General features: G+C 45.0%; 1 protein-coding gene across 1 annotated transcript in view; it reads right to left on the bottom strand.

Annotated features, from left to right (window-relative positions):
* The window catches only part of LOC147888437 (long chain acyl-CoA synthetase 6, peroxisomal-like), a 100,474-nt gene that overhangs the window by 18,070 nt on the left and 66,632 nt on the right, over positions 1–15,772 (bottom strand). Inside the window, exons 11-19 of the mRNA XM_087393041.1 lie at positions 13,869–13,958; positions 13,701–13,780; positions 13,450–13,543; positions 13,149–13,237; positions 12,920–13,008; positions 10,484–10,613; positions 10,269–10,387; positions 586–709; positions 422–508 (exon numbers count right to left, since the gene is read on the bottom strand). Of these exons, the coding sequence (XP_087249167.1) occupies positions 422–508; positions 586–709; positions 10,269–10,387; positions 10,484–10,613; positions 12,920–13,008; positions 13,149–13,237; positions 13,450–13,543; positions 13,701–13,780; positions 13,869–13,958 (902 nt within the window). The remainder of the gene's footprint in view (positions 1–421; positions 509–585; positions 710–10,268; positions 10,388–10,483; positions 10,614–12,919; positions 13,009–13,148; positions 13,238–13,449; positions 13,544–13,700; positions 13,781–13,868; positions 13,959–15,772) is intronic.

A 15,772-nucleotide genomic window follows, 5' to 3' on the forward strand; every position in this document is an offset into this window, starting at 1 on the left:
AATACTATAGACTTGCTATGTAGTAAGTAGTTGTTGAGCTAGCTTGCATGCTCGCCAAAGTATCTTGTTGCGGTGTTCCAAAACTTCTTTTAGATAAATTCCTAGCTTTGTAGTTGGCTGTTCTAAAATATTTTTTGGGTTGCCTCTATTGTCATCATATCTTTCTCTGATGTGTACATAGGCCCCACGTCTTACGAGTACATGCTGCTCATTTTCCACGTCCCCTGTGGGGTAGATTTTGCATATTCTTTCTTCTTTTGGGACCCTAGGTCTTGCCCACCTTCCCTTCTCAATCTCTATATCGTGTGAGAGAGTTCACATCGGTAGCTTTCATTGACTTACTTTCCAAGCTTTCATATTAAAATTATTCCATGTACCAACCGATATTTACTAAAAAACAAAAAAAGAAATGGATGCAAACCTATCAATTATCTTGAGTCTTCCGCCAGGTAGCCATGATGCTATATCTCCTGTATGCAACCATCCTTCTTCATCAAGAATCTCTCTCCTGCAAACAACCAACAAACAGATTAGAATAGAAGAAATTTTCAAGAGTACTATATAAAGGTGAAGACAGGTAATCACGTTTGCAATTCATCTTTGTAATAACCCTTGAAAACAATGGGGCCTCGAACACAAATTTCTCCTCGGGGGTAAGGCTTGTCTTCAGAGGTATAATTCATCTCAATAACATCTACCAATTTTACTTCTGCAACAGCAAACATTGCACTTTAGCAACACATGATAGTTTCAACCCCAAACATCACCTAGTTCTTTCCTAATGTGATGCTTTTTTATGGAAAGTATGCTTGAAAAGACAAAATTATGTTTTTGTATTTATTTATCGTTCCCCTAGCTCATCAAGGGTTTAATTCAAAACATAACCTTATTTCTGGAATATTGTATCCTTTGCAATTTTAAGGAGTGATGTGCCAACATTTAAAGATTCAATTCAATAAAGAATGGTGTACAACCGTCAACCTTACACACACACACACAAAAAGAATTAAAATGCTTGTTTGCTGTTAAAATGGTTACTTTAACCACACATAAAATAGTGGATACATGATACCAGATCATAATTATTTTGGCACAGAGAAACAAAGAACCAAGATATTAGTTATAATAAAAAACCTCAGTCAAACCATCAACATCATGCAAAAACTGGCAATCTAGTATTATTGTGTTCAACATGGTTCCTCTAATTTTCCATGTTGCGATAAAGGGGAAATAAGCTATGCTAGTGGGAATTAGCACTACAGCTTCTATAAGGGTGTTTTAACTAAAGAGGGCTAAATAGGAGGACTGCAGAGGAGACTACACGAATCTATCTCCCACTCTTTGTACTTGCCATTTCAAATGACCTTTAGTTCCTAGACTACTTTGAGCGCTCTGCTTCTTGTTTCCTCTCACTGTGCGTAATCTCTCTCTCTCTCTCTCTCTCTCTCTCTCTCTGGGAGGTTCTCACTCCAACTCAGCTCAAGATGAAAGCCACAGATTTTACCAAAGTGAAGGACACTCAGAAGGAAGAAAAATGGACTGTTTACAGAGATGGAAAAGCACTAATCAAAGACTTCAAATCTAAACCCTAAGCCTCTCAGTCCAAAACTGACGTAAATGCAGGCTGATAATCTTTAATAGTAGACCATAGCTAGCCTATAACAATCTCATAGATGCTATGCTCCCAAAAGACTCTCAGTCTTTAACTGATGTTGGTGTTTATCCCTTTTTTATTTGCACTTTTCTCATAGGCCTGTGAGGCCTCTTGAGATCACGAGTTTCACGGTGAGGGATCATTGCTGGCCGACTTGATGATACAGATACTGTTGTATGAGATAACATAGTCCTTCTATCCTCTTCAGCAACAAGCTTACAGAGACACCCAGAAGCCCTAGAGGTGTTTTTCGAACAAAGAGACTTGGCAGTCAACCTTGGCAAAACCAAGGTTATTATTTTAAATACCTCACTGGCAGTACTCCATCGCCAAAGTTTCACTTATTGAGGGGAGCCGGTGGAGATTTTACAATCATACACCTATCTAGGGGCAGTCTTTTGCGGAAGCAATCTTCTCGATGACCCACGCGGCCAAGGCATGACTTACACGAGGACAGGGAGCTCTAGCTCGGCTAGAGAGGCAGTGCTTGCAGGCACACTTCTAGGACCCCCCATGACGCACTTGTGAAACCGACAACCATTTACACGTGGCGGCATTTTGAGGGGTTGGAGGTGATTATGGGATCCATGATGATTCGGAGTAGGCCTTCAATCCCCCACCAAATTGTCCGGGCAGAGTTCACCATGACACTGCTTCATATTGACGCCATCTTCCGGATGCTCACCTATCTTCACAGGGTCTGGGCCTTGCCTAGGTGGAGACTACCAAGGGTGGCACTAGAGTCATCCATACGACTAGCCGAGAGTGGGGTTTGCACGGCCTGGTACGCACGCATATCCAGATGGTTTGACAGCCAAGGTATTCAAATGGACCGTCTCCCCTCCTTTCAGTATAGCTTGAATGCCCCCAATCCCTTGGTCCCACGAGAGGAGATCATTTGTATTATACGGTTGAACCTACTCCAGCTCTATGCATCATGGACCTAGGGGGGAGACCAGGAGTTTCCCACCAAGATCCAATTCTACTGCGACCATTTCTTGAGAGTATCGGAAAATGGAATGATTATCAAGCCCCGGTATCAAGGGCGACATGCGAGTCTCGCACGCTTTGAGGGTTGCCAGTGGATAGATGCGGGTCTCGTCCAAATCAGCTCAAGATCGAGGTAGGGAGAGCCACAGGTATGCCTAGAGACCAATAGATCTACAGGTTATGCACCTTGGGGGAGGTGGAGATAGAGGAGCATTTCCTATGTACTTGCTCAGTTTACTATGAGATCCGAGAAGGGGCACGGTTTTGGGCCTCTCTTGGTTACCGAGTCTACGTTGGCCTCTATCTAACAGAGATGCAACGACACACAGAGACCAAGTTGCGTGAGATCAGATAGCAACAGGAGACGTTTCCGAGAGACACAAAGATTGATTGGGCTCAGCGACACGTCGCAAATATCTACGCATTCGAGTATTTAGGTGTTATGCAACATTGTCATACAGAGACAAGCATGGAAATTGACTGCACCCGCTGCCCAACCTGAGATAGATAGGGATAAGACATCCCAAAAATGCTGAGACTCTCAATGGTAGACTTTGAGAGTCATGGGTCAGTAGAAGAAAAATGTTTTACATTGCGCAACGCCATTTCTAATACTGCCTATGACTCAAACTCCATTGTTGGGGACCTTCAGTTCCTCTGTGCTCTTGGCCAATGCTTCTATCTACTCCCTCTAGTTTATGTCTTTAGCTCGGGGCTGTGCCCAAGACATCAGTATCCTTCTAATGTGTTTTCCCAAATGCTGTAGGCATAGTCGCTGCTGCAACAAATGCATATTTTCTCAAATTTGTGGTTGGACTGACGATGGTTTGTGTACAGGTCATCCTTGTATGCTGGTCGCAGATTCATAAGGTGAAAACCATCGTTTTGGAGCGTCTTTCCATCTTCTCGGTTTTGTTTCCTAGTGTAACGTGCCAAATTCTGCTGCCCTTGCATTCAAATGAACCCCTAAGCAAAAGGCTAAATCTAGCCCAAAGTCTAGAAGCTAGTGGAGAGAGCGGAGAGGCTAGCGGGATGACATGGAGAGGCTAGTGGAGAAGAGTAGAGAGGCTAATGTAAAAGTTCCTCTGTCTCAACCTCCTACATGTCACATAGTGTGCATATGCGCCTCTCCCTGGGTAACCGCTCTGCTAGGCCACTCTTGATACGAAGTCTGTGTGAAGAGACCCGAAACTGCCCAAGGGAGATCCTCAACGAGTGGGGTAGGTGAATCTGCGTGTATCCTGGTGGATCAATGAAACCCTCCGCTGTGATATGTAGGAAGTGATCTCTGTAAAAGCCCAACTTCACTGGAAGATCACTCGGGCCCAACCAAGTCCGGTATGTGTATAGCTGTAGTAGATCCTCACGGATAACCTGGTCGACCTCGTGTGATAGGAGGGGAGAGAAAGGAGCATCCATGCTGTACTGGAAAGGGGATAGTCTGTCCATGTGGAGCCCTAGTCTTGCAAACCATCTCTCCGTGCGTGCATACCAACACCTCTGATCTCCCCTTGCTGCAAGTGCCATAAAAGAGGACAGTGCTAACCATGGCATCCTGCTACGCCCGGATGTGTAATCCCCATACTCCCTGACTCGGTACAGACATGTAATGACCTGAAATGCAGCATCTAGCTGTAATGGGGGTGACCCAAACTCTGCCGGAATGATCTGGTGAGGGATAGATGGCTTACCACGGATCATCCGTGATAACATGAGAACCTGTAGCCGCTCCACCTTGGCCCACTCTGTATCCGATAAATCTAGCCCCCAGCATGGCCTGCCATACATCCCTGCAGGGCGAGGACCAAGGAGTCAAAAAAGAGAGAAAGAAAGAAAGAAAGAAAGAAAGTTTATTAAAGTGTTCGGAAGACCGATGGGTCTATGAGACTGTGAAAAACCTGATACAATGAGCTGTGGTAGTAGAGCTACTAAACGAGCATCCACACCAATGCAGAATGCAAGAAAGCAAAATGGTAGTACTAAATCCCAAGTACAACATAGTCATATCTCGATTGTGTATATCAATCAATCAATCTCAGCATCATCATCGACATCATCATAACCATCATCATCATCATCATCAGCAACAAGACATCAAGATGGATGAGGCTCTGGAATTGGAGGCATGAGGTCATCAATAGAGCATTGTCGCCTCCCCAAGGGTGCAGTCCTGGTACGTCTCCTGGTCGTAGCTCTGCGTCTAACCAGGGCCACTGTGACCCCCGCCGATCGGGCTCCGATCCTAAACAAGGAGGGGCTGTCTCGAAGTATGATTTGTGAGTCAACCCTCTGTCTGAGCTATCAGGTCACAGGCTCCGAGTCACGGTCACGTCGAGGTCTCGCCTCGTGGGGGTCTATGTGATTTGGCTGAAAGAACTCCGTGATAGAGCTCTGAGAGATATCAGTCGGGGGAAGTTTGCTCCTGTCTCCATGCTCGAAGTATCCTATCTCAATGTCTGAGCATCTCGTGAATGAAACCAGCCAAACATCGTTGGTCTGGGTAGGAGAGAAAACGGGCCAAAACCCCATTACTATCTCTGAAGAGGAAGTAGAAACGCCCTCGGATCTCATAGTAAACAGGACATCTGAATATGAAATGCTCCTCTGTCTCAACCTCCTGCATGTCACACAGTGTGCATATGTGTCTCTCTTTGGGTAACCGCTCTCCTCTGCCGCTCTCAATACGAAGTCTGTGAGAAGAGATCCGGAACTGCCCAAGAGAGATTCTCAACGAGTGGGGTAGGTGAATCTACGTGTATCGTGGTGGATCAATGAAACCCTCCGCTATGATATGTAAGAAGTGATCTCTGTAGAAGCCCAGCTTCACTGGAAGATCACTTGGGCCCAACCAAGTCCGGAATGTGTGTAGCTGTAGTAGATCCTCACAAATAACCTGGTTGACCTCGTGTGATAGCAGGGGAGAGAACGAAGCATCCATGCTGTGCTGGAAAGGAGGTAGTTTGTCCATGTGGAGCCCTAGTCCTACAAACCATCTCTCTGTGCGTGCATACCAACACCTCTGGTCTCCCCTGCAACAAGTGCCATAGAAGAGGACAGTGCTAGCCATGGTATCCTGCTACGTCCAGATGTGTAATCCCCATACTCCCTAACTCGGTACAGATACGTAAATACCTGAAATGCAACATCTAGCTGTAATGGGGGTGACCCAAACTCTGCCCGGATGATCTGGTGAGGGACGGATGGCTTACCACGGATCATCCGTGATAACATGAGAACCTGAAGCCACTCCACCCTGGCCCACTCTGTATCCAAAAAGTCTAGCCCCCAACATGGACTGCCATACATCCCTGCTAGGCAGACCAAGGAGTCAAAAAGCAACCCTTTGGTCTGTGGATCCTTAAAGTGAGAGCAGAAGCTCTGCCTCTCGAGTCTAGCCAATGAAGCGTATCCTCTGCTCAGGCGTGCATGCATCGCAGGTCTCATAGTGAAGATGGGTCCGGAAAAGAGAACCCCAAGATAGGTCTATGATGAAACTACCTCAACAGGGGACCCATCAAATGCAAAATGCTCATCGTGTATGACGGCTCAAGATGTATTGAAGATCATAACCTTGGTTTTACCCAAGTTGACCTTCAAATCATGAGACTCACAAAAGGATTGTAGTGCGTCAAGGTGTCTCTGGAGTCCCTCTGCTAAGGAAGATAAGAGAGCCATGTCATCTGCGTAAAGCAATATCCGGATCTACGTGTCCGCAAGAGAGTAACATGCCCCATCTTGTGCCTGCATCACTGTCTCGAGCTCGTCGATGTAGAGGCCAAAGAAGGTAGGTGATAATGGGCACCCTTGTTTGACCTCAAAAGTGCTCATGATCTCATATGTCCATCCAGACCCTATTCGGACTCTGCCTGAAACTCGCTCATAAAGTGCCATGACAGCCCAAATGATCTCCTGGTCATAACCCAAATCCTGTAGGCGACGTATTAGGCGAGCTCTCGGAACAGTGTCAAATGCCTTGCGAAAATCCACAAAGCAACAGTAAACCCTCTGCTTCCGTGCCCTCGTCTCCTCGACGATACATCTGAGCGCGAGAATATGGTCCATGGTCCCATGATCCCGTTTGAAACCAACCTGTCCCGTTGCTCTGAGTCCTCGACACTCTGCAACTCTGCTGACCTCAGAATCAAGTACTGATGCATAAATCTTGGACATGACATGTCCAATCATAATGGTCCTGTAGTTCTCCGGGTTCATGGGATCCATCATCCCCTACCTTGTGGATGGGTGAGATAGTGTTGATGGTCCAGGTGCGTGGAAACCCCAAGCAGACAGCTAATTGGAACTAGAGCTGACGCTGAAGCTAAAGCTGAGACTGGCGCTGAGGCTGAGGATGAGGATGTAGCTGAGACCGAGGCTGAGACTGAACCTGAAACTGAAGCTGAAGCTGAGGCCAAGGTGGGTCCCGCCTTTGCTTTGCTGTCCACTCCGAGTCCACTACGGTTGTAGCGTGTGTTCACATCTTCGAGTTTCAGTTGTGTTGTTTCTTGGCTTTGTTATCGTCTTTCTTGGTGGCTTTATCCGTATCCTTGCCACCTTTCCCCATTTCGTAGGCAGACCCGCGTTCGGTGTAGGACTTAGTCTTTTTGCAGGAGTGGGAGAGGGAGAGGGTTGTACCCCCCCCTCATGACAAGAGAACCCCCAAGGGGTTGAAACGAGGCTGTAGGTCGGGGTGGGGGAGGGGCTGTAGGAGGGTGTAGACAGGGAGGGCTGAAGGGGGGGGGGGGTTGAAGCCAAGAGGGAGGGAGGGTGGCGAGGTTAGGCTGGGAGCCAAGAGGGAGGGACGGTGGAAGGAGGAGGGTGGAGCTGGGAGGCAGCTGAAGGAGGGAGCTGCAGGAGGGCGGGGCTGCAGACGAGGAGCTGCAGGAGGGCGGGGCAGTAGGCACGGAGGGGAAGCGGGGCTGCAGGCGGAGCTGCAGGCAGGGCAGCAGGAGCAAAGGGCAGAAGGGGAGGAGGGAGCTGCGGGAAGGGAGATGCACGGAGGGGGGAGCTGAGGGGAGGAGGAAGCGGGCGGAGGAGGGAGCTGCAGGGAGGAGGCAGCGGGCGGAGGAGGGAGCTGCGCGGAGGGAGCTGCACGGAGGGGGGAGCTGAGGGGAGGAGGCAGCGGGCGAAGGAGGGAGCTGCAGGGAGGAAGCAGCAGGCGGAGGAGGGAGCTGCAGGGAAGAGGCAGCGCGGGGCTGCAGAGAGGAGCAGGGTGGAGCAGCAAGGCGAGGAGGAGAGGCAGAGAGAGAGAGAGAGAGAGAGAGAGAGAGAGAGAGAGGTATGCTAGCATCTACAAGAGGCCAAAGTGGCCTATGAGACCAAAACCAATACACGTGCAACTATGGAGTCTCATCAGTTTGAGAGAAAAAGGCAATACTGGAATGAACTCTATTCTAACTAAGAGTAGAAATGGAATGAAGGGAAAAGCTCTATAGACATAAACTATCCGAGATACTCCTCTCTCCCGCTCATCCCAGTATATCCATCATGATGCTATGTAGGCCAAAGAGATCAGCACATTTCGGAAGACGCCTCCGATGCCGTGCAATGATGGCCCGAATCTGTCCATGGAAAGGGTGCCTGGGGCGTGGCATGGGTAGTCGGGGACGCTGTGCCCGACTGAGTGCAGAGAGAGAGAGCGAGAGAGAGAGAGAGAGAGAGAGAGCCCTCATGGGCATATGAGACAAAGTACAATCCAAAAGTAACTCATATAAGCCACTGTGGGCTCAAGCAGAGGGCTCGCTAAGGCCCTTTCCTGAATACTGTGTGAAAATAAACTCAAACCTTCAATCTTAGAGTCAAAACACATAACCAGCTGCCATGGTGGCTCTCCTATGAGCCGTGAAAATATCTCCTATGTGTGTTTGCTAGGTCGTCTCTCACTGTGGCAAGGGACGTGGTTTCCATGATCTCTGTATCCGATGGACCATATCGAGAGTGACACCTGTACCTGGCCGATCCTGTCTGAGTAAAGCTATGATGGGCTGAACATCCATCATGCGTTCTCTGGTCCATCTTTGCATCATGTGTGGCCCCTGCATCTCAGGTTGCAGCTCTCCTTGTCGTCTCCTCCCGCTGACCCATGCTGCCCTCATATCATCAATGTCCTCCTCTACTCCACACTATCCAAGGGCAGAGATAATCCGTGCAAGGCCCCCTTCATGAACAAGGGAATTGTCAGGTACACTTTCCCCTATTGTGCTGATGATGGATGCGTAATCTCTTGCACCCGGTCATTGCTTCATGCCATTCATAACCAACATGTGGGTGTTGCAAACATCCTGATGAAAACTTGCCCATGTTGTATGACCATCTCACTACTAGTTAACATTCTATCGCATCTAATTTCTGATGCATCACACTCATCTAAATATAATGGATCCGAATCAATCACGCTGTTGATACTTACCTGCATGTTCCCAATACAGGCATTAGGGTCTCCAAGGACCACCACATCTCCACAATTACATCCTCTTGCCAAAATTTACCTGCTAGTCCAACTCTAATATTCAGTGCATTCTCTTGTTTGTTCTTGTGTACCAGCTGGCACACATGACATGGCTACAGAGAAGCGGATTTGCTTGCCCAAAATAACACACCAGTTTGCTCAACGACAAGGTCAGAAACCAATCCCACCCAAAGCTGAATGGACAAGCACCACAAATATGGTATAGAAATACAAGAGAGTAGACTCGTACAATGAGAACAGTAAAACTCCATAAAAGGTCATTTCATGATGCATGGGCAAGGCAAAGCGGCTTTGCTTGCCCAAAATACTACACCACTTCACTCGAAAACAAGGTCAAATATGGTATAGAAATACAAGAGAGTGGACGAAATGAAACTCGCACAATGAGAAAAGTAAAACTCCATGAAAGGTAATTTCGTGATGTATAGGCAAGGTTACACTCACACATGCTTGTGGCTCCCATAGTGGCAAAGCCATTAACTCCAATGCATAGCAGAGCTGCCCTCTTCCTTCTGACTCCTTTGTGTCTCCTACAGAACTACAACTATGGACTGCTTTCCTTGACCAATCTCCTGGGGATGTGCTCCACATTGTGAGCCCAGCCCACAGATTTCACTTAGTCATCGCTTCTCTTTCAACTCCTCTCAGGTCTATAGCTCCTCTTTGAATATCATGATGACAATCCAGTCTCGACTCCTCTCAATTCTCTAGCTCCTCTTTGATTAGCCCTTTTGACTCTAAGCACTTCACTCCAACCCGAATGGAATGGCTTCATTCTATTGACCGGGCTCTACCCAAGTACAAAGGTTCATTTGTAATCATTGCCCACGTTCTAGCAATAATAACATCCATATTGTTGTCTGTCAAATTTAATTCTTCATTTTAAAATAGTAATATTTTAACTGGAAAGGACACCAATATTCTTGAATATGTCAAACCCGTAAGGACACCGGTCACTTTTGTGTTCAGTAGATTTTTCTAATAGACACACACAGTGTATGTACACCTTACTGCCATTGATCTGATAATGTTGATCACTGGCTCGCACTTATTTGCTTACCAGCTATTCATTCATAACTGCATATGAACGCATACACCAAAGGAGATGCAAATTACTCTCTTTGAAATTTGTGGCCTTTGTCATAAAGGTGTTCTTACCACAAGCAGGATTGGGGGAGCCAACATGCCCAGATGTGTTATCCCCATCATCACAAGATGAAATCACACAAGCTGTCTCAGTCATACCATATCCCTCAGACACGAGCCCACCAAAGCAGCTGCATACAATGCCAAAACCAGGAGCAGGAGAAATCAAATACAATGCACCTTGCAAATTGTGACTGCAGCCTAAACCAAAAGGTTGAACGACATACATTCGAAGAAAATCCAGCACTTCAGGTGATAATGGCGATGCTCCAGAAACCATCATACGAACACGACCCCCCAATCTTGCTTTTATCTTGTTAAATACCAAGCGATCCCAAAGAGGAGATGGAGATTTTCCTGACATGACAAAGAAGGTTGCTTAGATTAGAAAACTTGCCTCTCAAAGGCAAACCCTGCCACATGCTTTTTATCAACAACTCACCACACTCCGCATTAGCAGTATAAATGGACTCAAACCATCAAGCCATTTAGAACCTAACAAGTAAATTATCAATTAAAATCAATTTAAGGATCACAGAAAGAGATTGCATCTATGAAATTTAAGATGAGACTTAAAAAAACTCTCCAGTCAATCTATAAGCAAGGCAACAAATTAAGGGGACACATGAATTCGCAAACCATCCTTTTCTTAGTTTATTAGAGACTCGCATTTCCAGTTGAAGGTCACCATGGTTGCAACGCGTCTTCGACAAAGTATCAACCAAATTGTGGGTGTGCTGTTTCAGAAACTAGAAGGTGTTGTAACCAAATTGTGGGTGTGCTGTTTCAGAAACTAGAAGGTGTTGTATGCCAAAGGGGCCTGATATACTAGATTGTGCAGAAACATACAGAGACGAAGCAGCATCTTTTCTCTCACTTCTTAAATTCCCACACCTCTGCATGGATGTTGGACACCTCCCAGTACTTTTCAGATTCCTGGCACAAAGTTGGTATACAAGTTTAAAAGCAAATCTGATGGTACCAATGATAAGCACAAAGCAAGGCTTGTTGCAAAATACTATTCTCCAAAAGGGCATAGATTATGAAGAAACTTTTGGAGGATGACCGCCATCAGGTGTGTGCTTGCAATGGTTGCACAGTGTGTTTGTCAACTGCATCAATTAGACATAAAAACACCTTTCTGAATGGGGACCTCTTAGAAGAGGTGTATGTGAAATAGCCCATAGGCTTTGTGATGCCTGGTCAAGAGCAAAAGGTATGTACATTGAGGAAAGCCTTGTACAGCTTAAAGCAAGCTCCTCAAGCCTTGTATGCTAAAATAGATGCATATTTCACCAGCTGCGGTCTTTGCAATAGTCCAACTGAAAACATCCTCTACATCAAGAAGGATGGAGGGGACTTGCTAATCATTATTTTGAGAGTGGATGATATGCTGAGGGCACCAATGCAAAGAAAATTGTAGATTTCAAAACTGAAATGCAGTTGACATTTGAAATGTCAGATTTGGGCCTCTTGCATTAGTAGTTGGGCATGGCGTTGTTATGATACAGTCAAAGCACATGCAGAGACTGTTAGAGTAGTTGAGGTTTCAGGACTGCAAGCCCATATGGAGCCAGGGCTGAAGTTATCCATGCATGATGCCATTGAACCATTTGATGCCACTATCTATAGTCGAGCTGTTCGATGCCTCATCTACCTATGCAATACTAGGCCAGAGATTTCACTTGCAGCGTGCAAGTTTATGCAAAGCCCAAGGACACTTCCTTGGCAGGCAGTCAAGTGTGTTTCAAAGCACACGGTCATTTGCATTGATGTTTCCTGGGGGGTGACTTGCAGTTGCATGCTTATAGTGACTCGGATTGAGGTAGTGCTTATGACACTCAGCACTCAACCAGTGGAAAATATTTCTTTTAGGGACATTCATGCATTTCATGGTTCAGTTACAAATAGCTAACGGTGGCTCCCTCCTATTGTAACGTTGAGTATAAAGCAGCTGTCACAACATGAATGTCTTTGGTTGTGACGATTGCTTGAATCTACATGTGTCATTCGAGTCTCCCACTCCAATTGTCACAGACAATTGTAGTAGCACAGAATCCTATGTTTCATGCCAACAGGAAACACATTAAAATTCACTATCATTATGCCAGAGAGAGGTTACAAGCAGGGAAGATCAGCCCTGACACATCAGAATCTGCTCGCCGTGGCACTAACTTGAGAAAAGTTTAAGGCTTTCCGTAAGCTTTTAAGTTGTTTGCATTTGGTGATTGAGATCACACCTTCTACATCAAGACAATGTCACTGTAGGGGGTGTTGGAAATTTTAAGGCAGTAGTCAATGTCAGGTTAGTAATAAGGTTAGGAGCAATTTTTCCCTCCTTGAGGTTGTTCCCCCCAATCATATTTAGTGCTTGAGTTAGTTGTTTGTAAGGGTCTATGCCCAGGGTGAGAGTCTTAAGGGCTCAGTTAGCAGGCATTTAATGTATTGAGCCACCCTTCTACACTAATGAAAGGGATCCCTGCCTTATCCTAGATCATCTAAGGGAAATGCCTTATCCTATAATCCATAACCTTCTTCTAAATAAAAGGAGAGCACGACATGGCTCTGTTGGAAGTTCCACTTTGTACACACAAAAAGACATATCAGTTGCTCTAGCCTTCCATATAATTTAGATTCAAAGTTAAATATTGCAGAATATTTACCCCTCTCAATAGCTTGTTTCTTTGCATTGTAAGCAACAAAAAAAAGCCTTTCTCGCAGACCACCAGATGTTCTGACCGCTGCCAATATTCTGCAACCCCAAAAGCATGACATCAGAATAGAAACAATTTCCTCCTAAATCCATTAGAACCATGCAGAATAGTAGAGACTAGTAAAAGTAAGCACTTCTATCAAAGATCGTCTCCAAAAAAACTTTCATAGATCATCTACCCATCATAAATACGATTGTATAGTCGAGGTACACTTGCAAATATTGTAGGCCGTAAAACTCCCATGTCATCCATTAATTTCAGCACATCCTGTACAAACACAGCTACCACCAAAATTAACACAACTCTGTCATAAAACTTGAATGACCTTCAAAAACTTCAACCACAAATTCAATCTTGACAAAAGGTGAACCAGACAGTGCTGTGTTTTCCACAAGGAGAGAGCGGGAGTACTATGAATTCCTCAACTCTTTCAGATCCTACCACTACCAAATAATTTTGATGAGGACAAAAGTTTTTACCCCTTGATAAAATCCAATAGCCGCCCCTTGTTTTGTCATACAAATAATATTAGCTCTCTCATATATGTGTGCTAGAGGCAAATAAGAGATGTACCTGTCCATCCCAAGAACCCCTAATAAAAATAAGCTTATTTGCCATTAAGAATGTGCATGGCACATGAACACAGAATACAAAAACTCACAACTTCCAAGCAACTGTCCCCACTTGAAACTTCAAACGTTCATAGCTTATCACCCAAAATAAAGCTTACACATCTGTTGGATTGATAGGATTGCTTAGACAAGAACCAGCCACATTAGCTAGAAGGTTGCCATGGCTCAGCACAGCTCCCTGCAAAAACAGCACATTATGAGTACTCGTCAAAAGAGAACCTTAAAAAATATACAAAGAGTCAAAGCGCTTGTTGCAAAATGTATACCTTTGGAGTCCCAGTTGTGCCACTAGTGTAGCAAATAGTCGCAACATCTTCTGCTAAAGGAGGCCGCAAAGGCCTCATGTTGCTTCGTCCCTAAAGAAAAACGTAAAAGAGCAAAAGAAAAAGTTGAGTTGAGGAAAGGTATATAGAGCATTTAAATGAATCGAAAATGGGAAAATGAACAAATTCACGACCCTCCAAAGTTTTAAACACCTGCCACCCCGCCCCCATGAACCAACAAACAAACAGACAGAAAAAATGGTAAAAAAAATGTTTTTGCCAAATCAAGAAGCAATATCAGAGCACATGCAATGCATTTGCGGTCAACTGTATTGATTATTAACCTGAAATCTTATTGGAACATTTACCCACAAAAAATTGTACACTAATTTTGTAAAACCCCTCCTTTTAATGATGGAAGACACATTGGCTTACTTTCTGCATGCTGGGAAACAAGATGCGGATGCAAGATGAGGAGCTCTTTGATGTAGATAATGCTATTAATTGCATAATTACACGCATAGTGATTGTTGCTCCATTAATGAGGTCAAGGGTACATTAATCTTTATTACGCGGCTTCAGGAAGCCTGGTAAGCTGATAGAAAAGCATGAGACTCTTAAACAGATACTATGAATTTGGCAGATATTTACCTAGATCCCTCAAAACTTACAAATTAGATATTTTGTAAGGCAAAAGGAAGAACAATGACATAGAGGGAGGGAGGAAAGAGAAAGATACAAAGGGAAGAAGGAATTTAGAATAGACAAGAAACAAAGCTAAGAGTACGAAAGAAAAGGAACTTCAGAAGTAAGACTACGCTTATGTTCTCACCTATACCTGAGCACAAGCTGTCATCTAGGTATCAAAGATCTTGGGTAAACCTAGTGCTTACTAAGCTATACAATCCCGACCCAACAATTACAACTACAACAACAAAAAGGAAGCCAAAGAAGAAGAAGAGAAAACGAAATGTGTGTGTGTGTGTGTGTGTGTGTGTGAGAGAGAGAGAGAGAGAGAGAGGGAGAAAGACTTTATTAAATTCTTTGAAGACCGAAGGGTCTATGAGACTGAAAGAAGCCTGATTCAATGAGCTGAAAGAATGGAGCCTCTATTCAGGAATCATCACCCATGATGAATACAACTAAATCACATCATATCAGAACTAATACATGAGAAAAATATGGGTCCATGGCCAAGTTGATGAAAGAGGTTATGATGATAGGAAACATGCGATCAAATGTTGACGGTGGTCCTCGTCGACCACCTGTGATCTGCTTGTCTGTAAGATCTGGCTCGAAAAACTCTGTGATCATACATTGAGTAGAGCCCAGCTGTGTGCCCTGACCCCACCTATGTATCTTACGTAAGTGCTCTCTATGTCAAATAGCCTCATGGATGAAGGCAACAAGGCATCTCTGATCTTGGTAAGAAAGAGAGAGAAATAAATAAATAAAATTTAGTAGAAGTCTTCAAAAGCCCGAAGGGTCTAGGAGACTCAAAGAAATCTGATACAATGAACTGAAAGGGGGTGGAAGCCCGGCAATGAATGAGGTGATGGTGACAAGAAACCTATGATAGAGCACTGGCGGTGGTTTGTGCGTGTGACCCGATGCGATCTCCTAGCAACGGTGAGAGAGAGAGAGAGAGAGAGTCTATTAACGTCCACTGGAGACCAAAAGGTCTATGGGACAGCAAGAAACCCTCTAGTACATCTGCTTTAGGGAGGGCACATGGCAGCTCCCAAGGAATGCAAAAAGCCGCCCCCATTATTTAGAATACCTAGATGATAGTCTGGAAGAGTAAATAGCCAAACATCAGTTTAAGACTGAGAGTCTTTTGGTTTTGATTTGAACTCTCTGATTAGTGCTACACCTTCAAGGTAAACTGCCCATTTTCCAACCTTTCT

The sequence above is a fragment of the Dipteris shenzhenensis genome, chromosome 21 (assembly GCF_047967505.1).
Source record: "Dipteris shenzhenensis isolate YYH24624 ecotype China chromosome 21, Dip_SZ_1.0, whole genome shotgun sequence".
NCBI classification, from domain to species: Eukaryota; Viridiplantae; Streptophyta; class Polypodiopsida; order Gleicheniales; family Dipteridaceae; genus Dipteris; species Dipteris shenzhenensis.